This window comes from Nestor notabilis, unplaced genomic scaffold (assembly GCF_000696875.1).
Source record: "Nestor notabilis isolate BGI_N333 unplaced genomic scaffold, ASM69687v1 scaffold1509, whole genome shotgun sequence".
NCBI lineage: Eukaryota > Metazoa > Chordata > Aves > Psittaciformes > Psittacidae > Nestor > Nestor notabilis.
This window is the reverse complement of record NW_009943905.1, coordinates 120,540-135,834: the sequence shown is the minus strand read 5'-3', so window position 1 is coordinate 135,834 and position 15,295 is coordinate 120,540. Positions and strand designations below refer to the sequence as shown.

General features: G+C 39.0%; 1 protein-coding gene across 1 annotated transcript in view; it reads right to left on the bottom strand.

The window, feature by feature from the left end:
- The window catches only part of LOC104411671 (triple functional domain protein-like), a gene marked incomplete at its 5' end in the record, with an annotated part of 141,820 nt that overhangs the window by 7,182 nt on the left and 119,343 nt on the right, over positions 1 to 15,295 (bottom strand). Inside the window, 13 exon segments of the mRNA XM_010022152.1 lie at positions 424 to 451; positions 772 to 910; positions 1,719 to 1,966; positions 5,511 to 6,280; positions 7,090 to 7,267; positions 8,147 to 8,338; positions 9,188 to 9,265; positions 9,478 to 9,528; positions 10,170 to 10,262; positions 10,850 to 10,939; positions 12,607 to 12,676; positions 13,333 to 13,436; positions 14,782 to 14,848. Of these exon segments, the coding sequence (XP_010020454.1) occupies positions 424 to 451; positions 772 to 910; positions 1,719 to 1,966; positions 5,511 to 6,280; positions 7,090 to 7,267; positions 8,147 to 8,338; positions 9,188 to 9,265; positions 9,478 to 9,528; positions 10,170 to 10,262; positions 10,850 to 10,939; positions 12,607 to 12,676; positions 13,333 to 13,436; positions 14,782 to 14,848 (2,108 nt within the window).

The window sequence follows — 15,295 nt, the reverse complement described above, 5'->3', positions numbered from 1 at the left end:
ACCCAGTTTGGCTCTAACTCCAGAGGGCCACTATCTTTGTCCTGATCAGCCTCTGTACTGGAGAAATCCTGAACATTCCTTAGGGGGAAAGGTGAAAAACGAAGCAGCTCCAACTCCTGGCCGTGTTGTTTTGCAAATTCAGCAAGGCTCAACTTCCATACAGTCTCCATACATAACACGGCATATGGTCCTTGTATTTTACGTTGTTTTGGACTTGTGACCAAAAATGTGTTCCTTGCATCTTAAAAAATAAGCACCAGTTAATCGCATTAACTGTCTCCCTTATCCAGAAACAGCCTATGTACAATTTGATAAAAAACACTCAGTTCCCAGCGTAATTTGTATCAAGCAAATTTAAACGACGTAAATAATGTTTTAATCAAATTATATTTACTACAACTTTTAAAAATTAAAGCAACTTACCATCATAAATGTAATTGGGGTTGAGAAGCTGGAAAGGAGAAATTAAAGAATTAATGTCCTGATAACCTTATAATAACTTAAAGAATGGTAGAAAACAAAGCACAGTGATGGGCTGAAGTTACTGTACCCACGAAGATCCAAGAAACATCTGAATACCAGAATTTCTGCACGTTCTACTCTTTCTGCAGTATCCTGCTATATCACGCTTGCAGGCTCAAAGATTCTATCTTCCTGTTTTCAAACCACTGTTGCCTCCAATTCCTTCATGTGAAATTCTGACAGAAGCTACTTTTAAAGATATCCCAACACAAATTCTTTTGGAAACTACTATGTCTTTGTAACACTTACCTTTACAGAAACCTTATTGGCAAGTCCTTCTCGGGATTTGCGGTAACCATTTTCTAGCTTGCCTTCCCTTTTGCCGTCTTTATCTTTTTTCTCAGATTTCTTCCTTAAACGGAGTGCTGTGTGCCAAGACGTTGACTTCCTGAACACAGAATATTAAACTTTGATAAAATTTTCCAACTCCAGTTTATGCGTTATACTCTCTAGTTTCAAATGGAATTCGAAAAGTATGTCAAAATGTTGTGTCACTGTATTAAAGTATACTGAAATGAAATAACTCATTATTCCGTAAGACATGCAACCCACAGTTAAAATTGTAAGCAAGCTAGTAAGATTACTCTGTAGTTCAGTATTTTTTGAAATACTTTTCTTGCTCAAATGGTAAGCTTTCTCTATGAAATACAAACTTACAATCAAACTGAGCAATGATCAATATGAAATTCCTATCAAATACAGCTTTACATAAAACTTCAGTTCTAAGAACTTTGATATAATTTCTTCCATTGCAGATTTGAGAGAGATCTTTCTAGCATCACCTGTCATTTAATAGGTTCGTAGCTCAAAGCAGAGACCTAGGAACTCTAAAATTCATTTCACTTGGAACAAACATTCCATGTCTTCCTAAACAAAGATGTCTAGCCTAGTAACTAATTCTATTAAACAAACCATAAAAAACTGCTGCTCTTAGATAATGTATACTTTCATCATCTTTTCCCAGAAGACTGAACTACTACAGCTTTTTCTACTACTACATGATAAAGATGATGTGCTTCTGAGCCCTTTCTTACTAGCCTGTAGTTTAAAGTTTGCTAAGGGACCTCTCAAGTACTCATTCTGCTTGATGTTCATTTATTTCTCAAAGATCACATCAAGTTTTAAAAGGTTCAAAGCCTTGTCTAAACAGGAAGCTTTCCTTCTCCCTTCCCTTCTCCACACCCCCAGGCACTCACTTGATGGTTCCATCAGGGTTGTCAATGATGACTGCACTGGTATGCCCCAAGACATAGCCGGGAATCCAGCCCTCGGCTGCGGGGCACTGATCAGTGGCGGCTCTGAACACCAAAAACATGTTCTGTTGGTTGCTGGCTAGAATCTGCACGACCTCTCCTTGGTAGACATTTATCTCATCCTCCTTCACTGCCGTGTAATCGTGTGTCACCAGCATGGTGGAGATATTGCTACTGCTGCTACTTTCACTCTGCAAGTGTCAATTGGAAGCAGAAAGAAAGAAGAGGGGGAAAAAAAAGAATCAAGTTTAAAGTTCATGGAGAAGACAAGCTGTTCTTGGCCTGCTACATTACCTGCATAGTCCACGTAACTTAAGCTGTAGTCAAAGAAAAGAGCTGTGATTTCTCTTTTAAAGCTGCCTGTGTCTATTTATCTTGTACAAATTAATTTGAACTTTGAGTACATTCAAGTACAGCTGCTGCAGTTACTTTTACTCAAGATTACTTCCTTTAACCAAGAGCCAGTTTATACATAGATCTGAGATACATAGATCTCTTCCTTTCAATCTCAGACACCGAACCTCACATCTTTATCTGGCAACAAAACTATAGTACAGCATGTAAGACAGTTTTTCATGGTCTTACAGGTGCAGTTTCAAAATCATAATCATTACCTCATAAACACTGGAAATTCTAATGACAAAAAACACATCTAGTCTTTCCTAGCACCTATTTCCTGAAGTTATTTCTTTCTTGAAAGAAGTTAAAACCAAAGTGGATGGCCTATTAATGATGTGGCATGAGGTATGTATGTCTGTGTGTGCCTGTCTTTTGTTGTTGTTCTTACTTCAAACTGTTTCAGGTCACTACTAATGAGGGCTCACTATTGCCTAGTAGTAACTGAGCTGAAGAAGGGTATCAGTACCCAGATGTAGCTGGAGACTACTATCACTTACATAGCATAACCACATGATAGCATCACATATGTGCTAGTAGTGAGTGGAAAGCTTGGCACATAGGATTAAAAACAGGATTCTCAAAACTGTCAAATATTTCTCCCCTGAGGGTTGAGGAGATGCAGCAGGGGTCAGTGGACAGTGTGGTACACTGGGAGCCTTGAAAACCAAGTTCTCTTCCAAACTGCTAATGGTCTTGAATACATCGCTCCATCTCTCAGTGTCTGTGCTTTCCCATGAGCTCTGGCTCATGTGCTTTGGCTGAGAAACCAAGACATTTGGAAAGTAACAGTCTCAGAATACTCGTTCATAGCATGTTCAGCACATTGATGCTTGGGTTTCCAGTGAATCTGTACATTTTATTCTAGCTGGACTATTTTATTCAACTGGGTGATTCAAGTCCATCCTGTCTTTTTTCCCCTATTAGGATGATGAAGCAAATGCTACCACAGAGAGAGAGAGAGCTCATCCTGAATTGTATTTCTATTAAAGTTTATTTATGTCAATTCAAGATGCTGTATTTCCAGTGAAAGAACTCATTGTATCTGGCTTAGAGGACTTTCTGCATGATCTTTCATGTTAGCAAGCCCCTTCCATGACTCAGGCAAACTGGGAACAGAAGAACCAAAAACCCAGTCTCATTTACAGTCATTGTTTAAATTAAGATTACAACTTGCTAGATTCTCTTAGCTACAAATCTATTCAGAGAAAGTTGCTTTTGTTCAAACTCATTCTTTTAGACTTAGCATGCAGCAGAATTTGTGTAGCTGCATGTTGACTTTCCTGTAACATAACATTTCTTTTTAATAGTTAAGTCTTGAGGGGTCATACTAAACTCTGGATATTTCTTTTCATAAAAGATAAATCTGTTAAATAGATGTCTGGTAACTACTAGATGTCAAATGTTCTTCTGAATGTGTTTATATCTGAATTTATTCTCACCACAGAAAGATAGCCTTTTCTTTTGCCCTGCAAGGAAGTCATTATTCTTGCACAGTTAATGTTTTTCTACTGCAAGTTCTGTTGGTCATCATTGACCTCAAGTATGGGGTTAGAGGACTACTGGCAACCAAAATATGAAAAATTCCTCCCATATTCCTGAAATACTAGCAAAACCAGTTCCTTTTTCTTCTTCTTAGAAGTTGCTTATCCTAAGCAACCAACTTTAACCATGTGTAAATACACACACACAAATGGTTAAGTCAAAATAAAACCTAAGAACCCATTTTCCCTGGCCTGTTGAATATAGTATGAAATCCTACTAAAGCATGATGTGGAAATGAGGTTATAAATGAAGAATTATGACCCATCTCAATCACCAAACTAAAAGAAACATAGCTGTGAAGCAGAAGGCATGCATTCAGATATTCTGTTTTACAGTAAGATAAAAACAAGCACTGTGCCTTTGCTGGGATTGTATCAAATTAAAATGTTTTAAAAACTCAGTACCATCCTGTCTCTCCCTCTTTTTTTTTTTTAATGGAACAACATCAATTAATACTATGCAAGTCTTCTCTGCACCACCATCTTGATACACATACTGTGCAGTAACTGCAAAATACTCAAGTTACCCCAGATATTATATTATCATCACATTTTACTAGACTGAAGATAAACACAAGACAGAGCTAAACCAAATCAAAAGCTGAAGGAAGATCAGGATAAAAAATACGGTACATGCAAAGCATAATTGCTTTTCTCTGAAGCTATTATAAAAGTAAGAACTAAGAAGTCAAGAAAGCTCTGTGTGTTAAACAGTTCTACAAAGAAAAGCATGCATTTACAAAAGGTCTGGCAAGTTAGGTGATTTGCAAATTGGTATTGCATACTATTTGTGAGAGAGTGGAAAAACAAACATTCCTGAACACAACACTTAGTGAGAGAACAATCAAATGTGAGTTTAAAGAGAAAGGCACCATAGCCTGCCTACCCCATCCACTGGCAAGTGCCTTGAAAGTTTTGCTTTAGAGTTGCACTTGCCCCTGTAATTGCTGTGTTGCGTTTCCTGGCAGATGTTATTACAGAGACTGTAGATTCTGTTGACACCCCAGCTTTCTGCACAAACACACCAAGTGCATACTAAAAGGTTGAACCAGATGCCCTAAACCAGTTCTTCTTACAATGCAGAAAAGACAAGCGGAGCCACTATTTGTTTTGGTTGTAGTAGTAGTAGGATTATTTTAACCATGTTTTGTTGGCCTGTTTCAAGTGGATTGCAGGAAGCTTCCTTGATCCGACACAGGACTTACACAGAGAATGTTGTACATCAGCTAAGGCTGAGGAGGGGAGTGTGAAATAAATTTATGAAAAATAAAACCAAGCAGCCCAGGGAACATACTGTAGAATGTCTCCACGAAGTTAAAACTCAACAGGACAATGGTGGCGGATTTGTGCATGAAAGGTAAAAAAGCCCCAAGGCAATCTGCCAAAATCCTTAAGTCAGATTTAAGCGCTGGCTGCAATGCATACACCAAGGTGCTCTGGCTGCCACGCTTCAGCATGTTAATTATGTGCCTTCAAATTAGACACAAAAAAAGCAAAGGAGAACAAGTTAGTAAAGTATCAGCCTAGTGATCTAGGTTTTCAGCAGAGGCAGAAATTGCATCTATTGTTAGCAGTCGCTATTGTGTCTGTGTACATACCCACATTTGTATGTATACATACACAGAGAGGTAGAAAATTTTTTTCTTTTAATGTGCAGAAGATATTCAAACAGTTGATTATTTCAGAGCAGTACAGCACCGGAGAGCCAGAAGTTAGTACGGAGAGTGATGGTAATGCACAGAAAGCATGGGAAGGTTTTAGAAGAGCTCGCAGGACAGAGGTGCTCCGCTCTTACCCCATTACTCTGGGTGGAGTGAACTGACTGCTCGCTGGTCGAAGAGCATGTGCTCATGCGGTCTGTGTCCTGTCTGTGTGAAGGGGGGCGGTAACCCTGCCGCTGGAGGGAGTCATTGTCCCCAGGGAAAGTGAAGGAGCCAGGGCGGCTGGCAGGGGATGCTGGGATGGAGCTCCAAAAGGAGCCCTTCTGCAGGGGGCTGCTGGGTGGAAAGGTTTCTTTGCCAAAAGGCGAAGGGAAAGTCGTGGAGAGAGGAGAGTTCATTGGTGAGATGGCTCCTGGCCTTGGCTTCCCAAGCGTCAGTGATCCTATGCTGTTTCTTGATCGACTGTCCTCTGAGCTTCCACGTAAGTCTTTCTGGGCTCCGTCAGATGAGCCAGAAATGTTTCCCGCTGTCTTCCTGGGACTTTCAATAACTTTCATCTTGGGAATCTGCTCAGCTTCTCTCTGAGGACCATCCAGTTCTGCATGGGGAGGGTGCCTGTCTGGCTGGCTCAGGCCAGTTTCTAAGGAGGTGTTGTAGTGTGGCAGGGAGAGATTGTGAATGGACATACCTGACATCTTGTCTGCCTCTGCTTGGGCCGAGGCTGCAGAGGAGACCAGGACTGGGGAATGGTGTCTGACAGGCTGGGGGATCCGGGATGGCCGGCTACTGCTGGAGCTGGGGACACCACTACAGCTGCTGGGGCCACTGCTGTTAGCGCTGCTGCTGCCGCCGCCACCTCCACCACTGCTGTGGTTCCTCTGGTACTCGATTGGGGACGTCAAGGCTGCAGTGGGGGCAGGAGGGGACGCGGTCAGGCAAAGGAGGGCAGGAAAGGGAACAGGAACATTTTAAAACAGACATGTTTACTGGTAGAACGGGAGTGCTGTTTAAACAAGACAAATTCCCTTAGCAATGCTGGTCATGCCATAGACATGTCACTTTTCTATATCAAACCTTCATGACCTGTTCTTTTAAAGATGAAAACTCTGAAACCAGGGAGAAATGTTTTCCTCTAGGATCACACTGTCAGTCAGCATCTAAGCTGGGAAAACACAGGTTTGACTCCAAATTCTCAGCTTGTTGTTCCATCCGTTACAACCCTTTTAAAAAAATTTACACGGGGGCAACAACTCATGGATACAAAAATACAGCAAGAAACTTCTGGTATCACAGCAGACATGATCGTCTTCTACTTTTCTCCTGCAGAATCTGAATGTTGTTGCCACAGTATGACACAACAATGGACACCAAAATAACACAAACAAAACATTCTGACTAGATGCTCAAAATTCCACTTGGGTTCAGCCTGTAAAGGCATGCATTTGCTTAAAAGGGATACACAAGCTCTCCACCTCAATGGATGGTGCCAAACTTGACTCACTCCTACAAAACATTTGGAAAATTTCACCAAGAGAACACCATGTAAATGCAGACTACTACTCTTATAATAAATGCTAGCATCTGTTCCGAAGAAGAAATGCGGCACGTATCCCCCAACTGTTCTGTATTAGCTCAGGAAAAAAGAACTTGCGAAACAACAGATGAGAGAAAAGTCGTTCAATTATGAACTTGCAGTGAAAAGAAATCATTTACCATTTAAAAAGTTGCGCTGGTTTTCCAAAATTTGGTTAATTTCATGGATCCATAACTGGCGGACTCCTGGACTAGCAGAATGCAAAATAAAGGTCTCCGTGACATCGCCCGTTCTTGATGTTAGTGCAAATTTACATGGATCGCTGTCCACATTTTCCTCCAGGGAAAGGCAACTCACCTTCATGGAAAAAAAGGGAATTTACTTCATGTATTTTATGAGAAACATACCTCTACAACATCTTACTTCAGAGCTCAGAGTCAGATCTTCAAATGGTGACCACTCTTTTCCTTCAGTAAAATAATATAATGAAATGAAGGGTTACATTAAACTAAAGTTCAGTATACATCTTACTGAAACACTATGCCTGAACAATCTCCAGCTGGTCACTATGGCCCAATGTTCTCCACTGTCTTTCACTCTCCCTATGTATTATTTAAAATGCTGAAGTTGCTATGGAGCTTTACCACTGGCCCATGCCAAAGGTTTCTGCTGCACATACAGCAACGCCTTGGAACAGGCTGTTCAGCCATCACTAAACAGGGTGCTCAGCTGGCAGGAATAGCACCAAGGTGAATTAAGAGAAGCATGGTCCACCTAAAATGCTTCATGAGGAGGGCTGGTGGGCCCTAGTATAATCAGTTTTTGTTTCAGTGAAAGCTTGAAAGGAGGGTAAACACTTTTTGTTTGAGGGGAATGATTTCAGCCTAAACTCAAAAGAAGGGGTACGTGAAGAGTTATCTTTATTTGTGATGACTTTGCAATGTGGTGTACGTACAGCACAGAGCTGAAGACTAAACTCTTTGTGAATGCTTGTCCAGTTTTGTACAGGAACACCTGTTTTGCTATGCTTCACCTGGGAAGCATCAGAGTACCCTAAGACTTCAATTTATCATTAGTGTGAGCACAAATTCAGAGGGAAATAATTTCAAGAAATGACACCTCCCTGTGCTTTATGATTGCACATCTAGATGTCACTAGTGACATCTCACTAAATCAGAAAGTGCTACCTTAGCAGAGTTTGTGCAGGGGACACAAAGACTCACACACAACAGTTACCTTGATACTGTTCTTAAACAAGAATCCGGGCATGGAGAAACCTTTCTTTTTATCTAGCAGCTCACTGAAAATGACAATCTGTTCGAACAGGAAGACCCGTCTCTCCTTGCAGCGTGGCAGAAGTCCCGTGTCCTGGTCTGTAACCAAGAATGTGTCCTGGAGCAGGAGCTTACCCTGGGCTACAATTTTACCCTAAACACAGAGGCAAGCAGAAACACACTTAGTGCATTTCTTAATTTCTCTCCCCAATCAACCTTTCTGAGCAGACGCTCATGTTAAAATAGCTTTGTACATTTCCCAATTTCTTGAGTGTTACTGACCATTATATATTCATTGATCCTCCTACCACATGATATTCTTGTGCCCTTTGTCAAAAAACAAACATCACCAAGGAAAAAAAAAAACAATCCCCTTCATCACTCTACCCTTTCCAATTCAAACTGCAGTTGGAGGCTTGTAACACTAAGGCTTTCAATCTCTCTTTTCTCAACAACTCCCACAGTAACTCCTATATTCTTCCAATGTCTTCCAGGGTGCCAAAAAGGGGAAGAATTCAAGTTTATACTTGCACCACAGAGCAGAAAGGGCTCTGAAGCTAGAACATATGACCATGGTCTGGCTGATGCATACTGCTTTGATAGCTGATTTCCATCTCTTCTAGACTTAGCAAAACAAGGAGAAGGGCTACAGTTGCCTCAGGTGCTTTACTGATCTTAGTAACTCCTCCTTTGCCTACATTACTGAAGTCTGGTCTGCTTGCTTGCTGGTAACTGATTACTTCACTGTTTTGCAAGTCATTAGTCAATAAGGGAACTGTAATGGTAGATTTTGCAGAGGGACTTACCTAGTGTGACTGACACAACAGGTAAAGTTTCCCAGGAAAAAGTCCTTGGCATGGCTAAGACTTGAATTCTGCTCACTGCTTTTTGCCCCAGCTAACCAGATAGTGAGGGAGCACCCTACTTCACTTCTCCCAACAATATTAATGTTGATTTCTGGAGAACCTGACAAAAACTCAAAGCAAAATCCCAGCCAACTTACATCAAATCCTTGCAGGCGGCCAACATTCATCATGTCATTACACCGTTTTGGTACTATACACATGACCTCTACAGCTCTCTGTTCAAGACAAATAAAAAGTCAAAACTTTATTTTCCAAATGAGTTAGCAGCACAAAATTGTTTCATTTGCTATGGTTGCTTTAGAACAGAAATGTGAAAAGTAAACACTTATAATCACATTCTCAAGAAGATCAAAAAGGAAAGTGACTGTCAAAATAAGAGAAGTTCAAAGAGCACTCAAATCACTAATAGAAAATGTGCCAAAAGTACCTCTAGTTCTGTTGTGTCAAGATTAGCTTTTTTAGAATACTTGAGGAAGTCCTGAAAAAGGAAAAACAAACAAACAACAATGAGTACTTTTCTCATTAATCAGCAGAGAGAAATCTTAGAAAATCTGAATTTGCTCTCTTCTGTCAGAGAATGACAGACTGCAGAAGACACAAAGAAAAATTTTCTTTTTAAAGCTGCTTGCTGCGGTGCTTTCCTCCTCTTAGTTTTTAAGATTTATTCACTGTTTTGATTTATCTCATACAAGAACATGTATTAAGGCAATGACCTCTGTGATACACAGGGTTGCTCTTCAGTAAGCATTTACATGACATTAAAATGGTTGCAGAAGTAGACGGAAAAGTTGGGATAAGTCCCAACAACTCATACCACTTTACATCTGAAAACAGCTGGGAGATCCCTCTCCCCTTCGTATGACATTGGTACAAATTCTAAACATTTCCATGTCACTGGCTTGAGGTCATTGGTCTTTTAACAGTTAAGAAGAAAAAGCAAAATTCTGACCAATGTCCTATTGCATTTTTTTATATCTAAACATGCTCAGAAAATAATCATATGACATTGCTTACAAATCTGGGTTCTGGAGGAAGGTGGAAAAGCATCAGCAGTATTTAAAAAAACAAAGCATATCTGTTAACACATATATTAAATCATTCATCTCAACATCACTTTACCTTCAGTAGCAGCTGGTATTTCATAATTCTCTGCACAGGTTTTATTAGCAAGTCCGTGAGTTGAAGTCTGTGGCCCAGGCGTTGCTTTAGATCCTGAAGGTTGCAAAACATATTTTGTTTGTTCAGTCAGAAACACAGCAGGATATATCACTATTAATGGCTAACACAAGAAACTGGCAGAAGTCAGAGGAGAATCTAATCTTCAGATAGCAAAAGCTGGAGTCCTTCCCCTTATCTGTATCAGCTTTGTTTCCAAAGTATTCCCCTTTCCAAGCATCTTCTATATCTTTTTTGAAAAGACTGTATGGTGAAATGTAATTTTTCAATCACAGGTTTTATATAGTCTATTTTTGACAGTGATCTTTGCTTATCCAAAATTGCCACCATTAACTGCCTGCACTAGGGCTTGTAAAGATGAGACTACTGATAAAAATCTTCTACCTAAAGTTTATTTTCTTCCTGTAGAGATGAACCCATCTCTAGGAGGTAGAGATGAACCCATCTGTATCAGACTTGAGAAATCAGAACAGAAATCGCAAGCAATTACAATTTAAAACAGTAATAACTATTTTCACTGCCTTCTTTTTTTTTTGCTTGTTTCTGTTTCGGTCAACAGATCTGGTAACACTTGTGATTTGTACATACCCTTCACCTGCATATGTTCTCTCTCAGGAACTTACCTCAAAAAATGTATCAATGTATTCTGAGACAATGTGTTCAGACTTTGGTTTGTTTTGGCAGTAAACTATGTACATGTGCAACCTTCTCTCCTAAAGGAACAAAGATACAGAATGATACATTATCATCAAGAACAAAAAACATGCCAGATTGAAATGGAGCATTATTTTAAGAAGTACAGCTGTTCAAAAGCGTTAACTTAAAAAGGTCCTTTTGAGGAAAAGCACCAGCTACGCATGCAGAAATTACAGATTTAAAACACATTTATTTGGGAATATCATGATGATTTTAGCAAGGCAACACAAGTGAAAAAAATGCCACAGTTATAAATACTTGTGAACAAGTGTTTAGAGATGACAGCTCAGCAGGTCCCACAATAAAATTATGAAAATTGTTTTCTTCTAGCAAAAGCAATGGATGGAGCATTTGAAATAGAATATTTTTTATTTAATTTTAATAATATGATTATTATTCTAATATATTAGAATAATGACCTCCTCCTGTTAGGCTGTACAGAGTAGTTGGGAGAAACCTCTCAAGTCTTGTATTTAGCATTAGCTGTCCTATTGGAGTTTGAATGTGGACGTAGGTAACATAACCTGGAAATTGTGGCACTAGCATTTTTTAACTCTGATTCTGTATTTTGTGCATGTGATTTTAACACCAAAGCAACAAAGAAAAAGAGAGAGAGCATAACTTCAGCTTTTAAGATTCATTCTTGATTACTAGCCTTACTAGTTAAGAAACACAGACATGCCATATGTGTCTATTACCTACTCTAAAATCTTTCTTGTTATTTTGCTAGGATTGGTTTGCTGTTAGAGGCTTTGGTGCTCAGAGACCTATGCAGTACTGGCCAGTGAAAGACAAATATAAAGCAAAAAAGGAAGAAGTAAGATGGAGACTGAAAAGGACACAAAACATGGATTAAGAGCAGGAACTGAATTGTCATGTTCTAGTTGATAGTCAGGGTTTTACTAGAGGATGTTGTAATAGCATCACAGCTTGCCTTTCCATCTGGAGTGGTAAGGGTGCCTTTCAAAGACAACTCAGTTGCAAATACACCAGGAGAAAGTAAAACAACAATCAAAACCAGGGAGAGCTATTTCCTCCAGGTTTACCATTTTACCAGTGCCAGAGTTCTCCCCTCTCCCTGTGCCTGTTTTTTTAATAATCCCTCAGAAATGAAACAGCTCATTCCTCATCATTAGTCCAGAAATTAGGCTTCCAGTGTTACTGTTCCATTCATATTTGGTTCCATGCTCTTTTGGTACCCTAGTATTGACTTCAAACACAGACCACAGGGAAAATCTGAAACCTATTAAATCTGCTTTAATCCAGTCTGTCTTCAGTCTTTGTATACTTGTGCAAATGATCATATATAGCAGGCAAGTTTCCCTTCTGCTTTCTTGCCTGATTTGGAATACCTTGAGACCTCATCTCAAACAGATATTAAATTGTTTTTATACGTAGAGACACTAAAATGACTGATTAGTGGCACATCTGATGTATTCTCAATTTTGATATCTAGTTTCTAGATAACTAGTTCATCTGATTCCCTTCCAAAGTGTTATAATACCCACAAGTATCACATGGTCATGCTTTTTAATAAATACGTGAAAAGTGGAAAAACAGGGACTTATATAAAACTATAAAGGGTATTCAGTTTCACTAAACACCATGAATTTCTGGCACTCCCAATTCTTTCCCCAGCTGAAGAGGGAGGAATCTCAGCCACTACTGTGACATTTACACTTACATGCTTGACAAACAGGGATCCCAGTTTCTCTGGATCTTCAAGGCACTTCTCCAACTCTCCTAAAAAGAAGCTGAACATAAATAGAATAAGTACTTTTTTCTGATAGCACACACTACAGCAACAGGTAATTAATTGCAAGGTGAAGTGGTCTTATTGCAAGATCCACTTCGTGTCCTCTAGCAGCATCTTTGGATATTAATATATGTCCAAAATGACAATGTTAATGGTGTAATATTTTGATACGGATTTCCAAAAGGACACATTGAATCCATGCCAAGATGAAAAAAATGTTGGTGTTCATTAATAGAATTCTTTAATTTCACCTATTGATTGAAACTTCTCTCCTTCCTAGTTAGAATGCCTGAGGTGCTCATATTGCCATGCTAACCCCTAACAAATTCTTTAGATTGTATTCTTTGTTTTCAAACCATTTTTGAAAACAAAGCCTCAAACAATGTTCAAACTTCTGTACATAACATTATCCATACTACAGATTCTCAATTGAGAATCTAATTCTTACTTGCCCTATATAAGCATCCTTGTTTAAAGCAAATCTTTATGCCAATATTCATAAGCTGAATATGCAGTACCTACAACTCAAAGCAGAAGACCAACTGTATTTACCTTCTATCTGAATATTTCAGGGAAAAAAATTAATTTCTTAAAGTCAGTCTAGTATTTTTTAGATAGAGCTGTTCAGCAGATGGTTTCCAAGTTTATACGTACTCTCTGTGCCAGTCATAAATCTGGTGAATGTTTCCAAATACAATCTTGTCTTTGCCTTTCATGTCATCAGGTACACCATCTTCCTTCATAAGTGCCATATAACCCTGCAACAGCCCAAAGAAATTCACTGTGAACATTTAATTTTAAAAAGTTAGCTGTCTTTTAATCCCTCCTTTCCCAGAAGCTGTCCAAACTGCTCATGACAACAGCTTGCTTGGGACAAAAAGCCAAACAAAAAAACTATTCTGTAACATAGCTTAACATAAAGCAGAGACAAAAAATACCACAAATTGGCTTGAGGTTGTCTATGTGACACGGCCCAGTGCTGGAAAGATCAATTCACCCTAGGTAATTTAGCCTGCCTGAACAGGCTCAAAGCATAGAGGAAACTTGTACAGCCCTCCTCCTTGTCTGAAGCAGCTGCAATGTTTTGCCAGGGAGGTCTATTACCAAGTCCATGTCAGAGCCACCGAGCTGGCTTCTGTGCTCCTTTGCTCTTATTTGACTTATTTCAGTCATCCACACTAACCCTACACCAAAGTGTGCTGAGAAAGCAAGCAGCTACACTGCATAGGAGACTGCACTGCACTGCATGGACTACTACTTGCAGTATGAGCAAACCGAACACCAAAAAAATTTAACATCAATTCTATTTGCAAGCATTCTGGGTGAAGTTCCTTTTACATTTTCTTATAGTCCCGTCTTCTCTTTTCTTGTGTATACGTATAGTTGTCTCATTAGTTTGCAAAGTTTATGTTTTTGTGTGTAGCGTTTTTACCAGGAATTATTTTGTTAGTTACAAAAATGCATCTGTTCATAGCCTTCTAATACACCCTTTAAATACTCTAAAAAAGACTATCACAATGCCAATCTTCTTTTCCCTCCCTTTAAAACAGAGTTCATGAATTGAACCTTGTTAAGCTGAAATTCACTATCATGCTCATTCTCTCTACTCTTCCACATGCATTTTGTTGGTAGCTGAAGATTGAAGGGACATGTGTGATGTTATCTTATTTTACAGAAGGGGAAACTAGAAAGTCTAAGAGAAGACTAGCAGTAGGAGAGGAAGCAAGTCTTTCAAATCCAGGATAATTGTTATATGTGCTGAGCCTCAATGCTTTTTTAATTTACCTGTGTTAAATAAAACCATCTAGTCTAAGATACATTAGGCCAGAGGTAGTGATCTTAAAAAAAATGACAGAACTATACTCCTTAGAAGAACAGTAAGATGCGCACAATAACAGTGAAGAAAGAAGGGTATAAGATTAGATGCCCTATTTCTAATACATTAAAAGCCTCCAGGCGGAAAAACTCCAAATGCAAACATTCACATTTTCAGTTTCTTCCTGTTTTGTTTTTGGGGAAAAAAGAAAAAGTGAGGTTCTAGCTACACAACCGGTCAGTACAACATTGAGAAAAAAATAAAATCAAGAGAATGAAAAACCATACCTCAACTACGTAACCCAGATCTCGTACATAATCTCGTTCTGTCTCCACTAATTCCTGTAAGACATAGCTGCAGTGGAAAGAAAATGGTGAACACATTTCATTAAAAAATGAAACAGATGCTTAAAGAGGATTAATGGCAACTTTTTACACATTTGCAGTCACCTACGTTTGATAAGCCAAGCTGAAATGGAAGAATTGATGCACATTTTTTCTAAGTTACATGCTGCTTTGACTTTAGAACTGGAACAGATTTGGTTGTTTATCTAAGGTCAGACGTTTCTTACCTGTGTCATTAATATTAAACATTTAAGTACTGTTTAAAATAAAATGCTATTATGTCTCTAGTCTGGAGACTTTTAAATGTATGAAGTGTTATTTCTATCCACAGATTTAAATAATTTTGAAACCAGGCATGTTTTTGTTCTACCACAGTAACAGTTTACTACCACATAAAGAAATTATGAGTGTGGTGGAACACACTCTGAAGGGGAATGACCAGCTTCTTGAAGCCTAA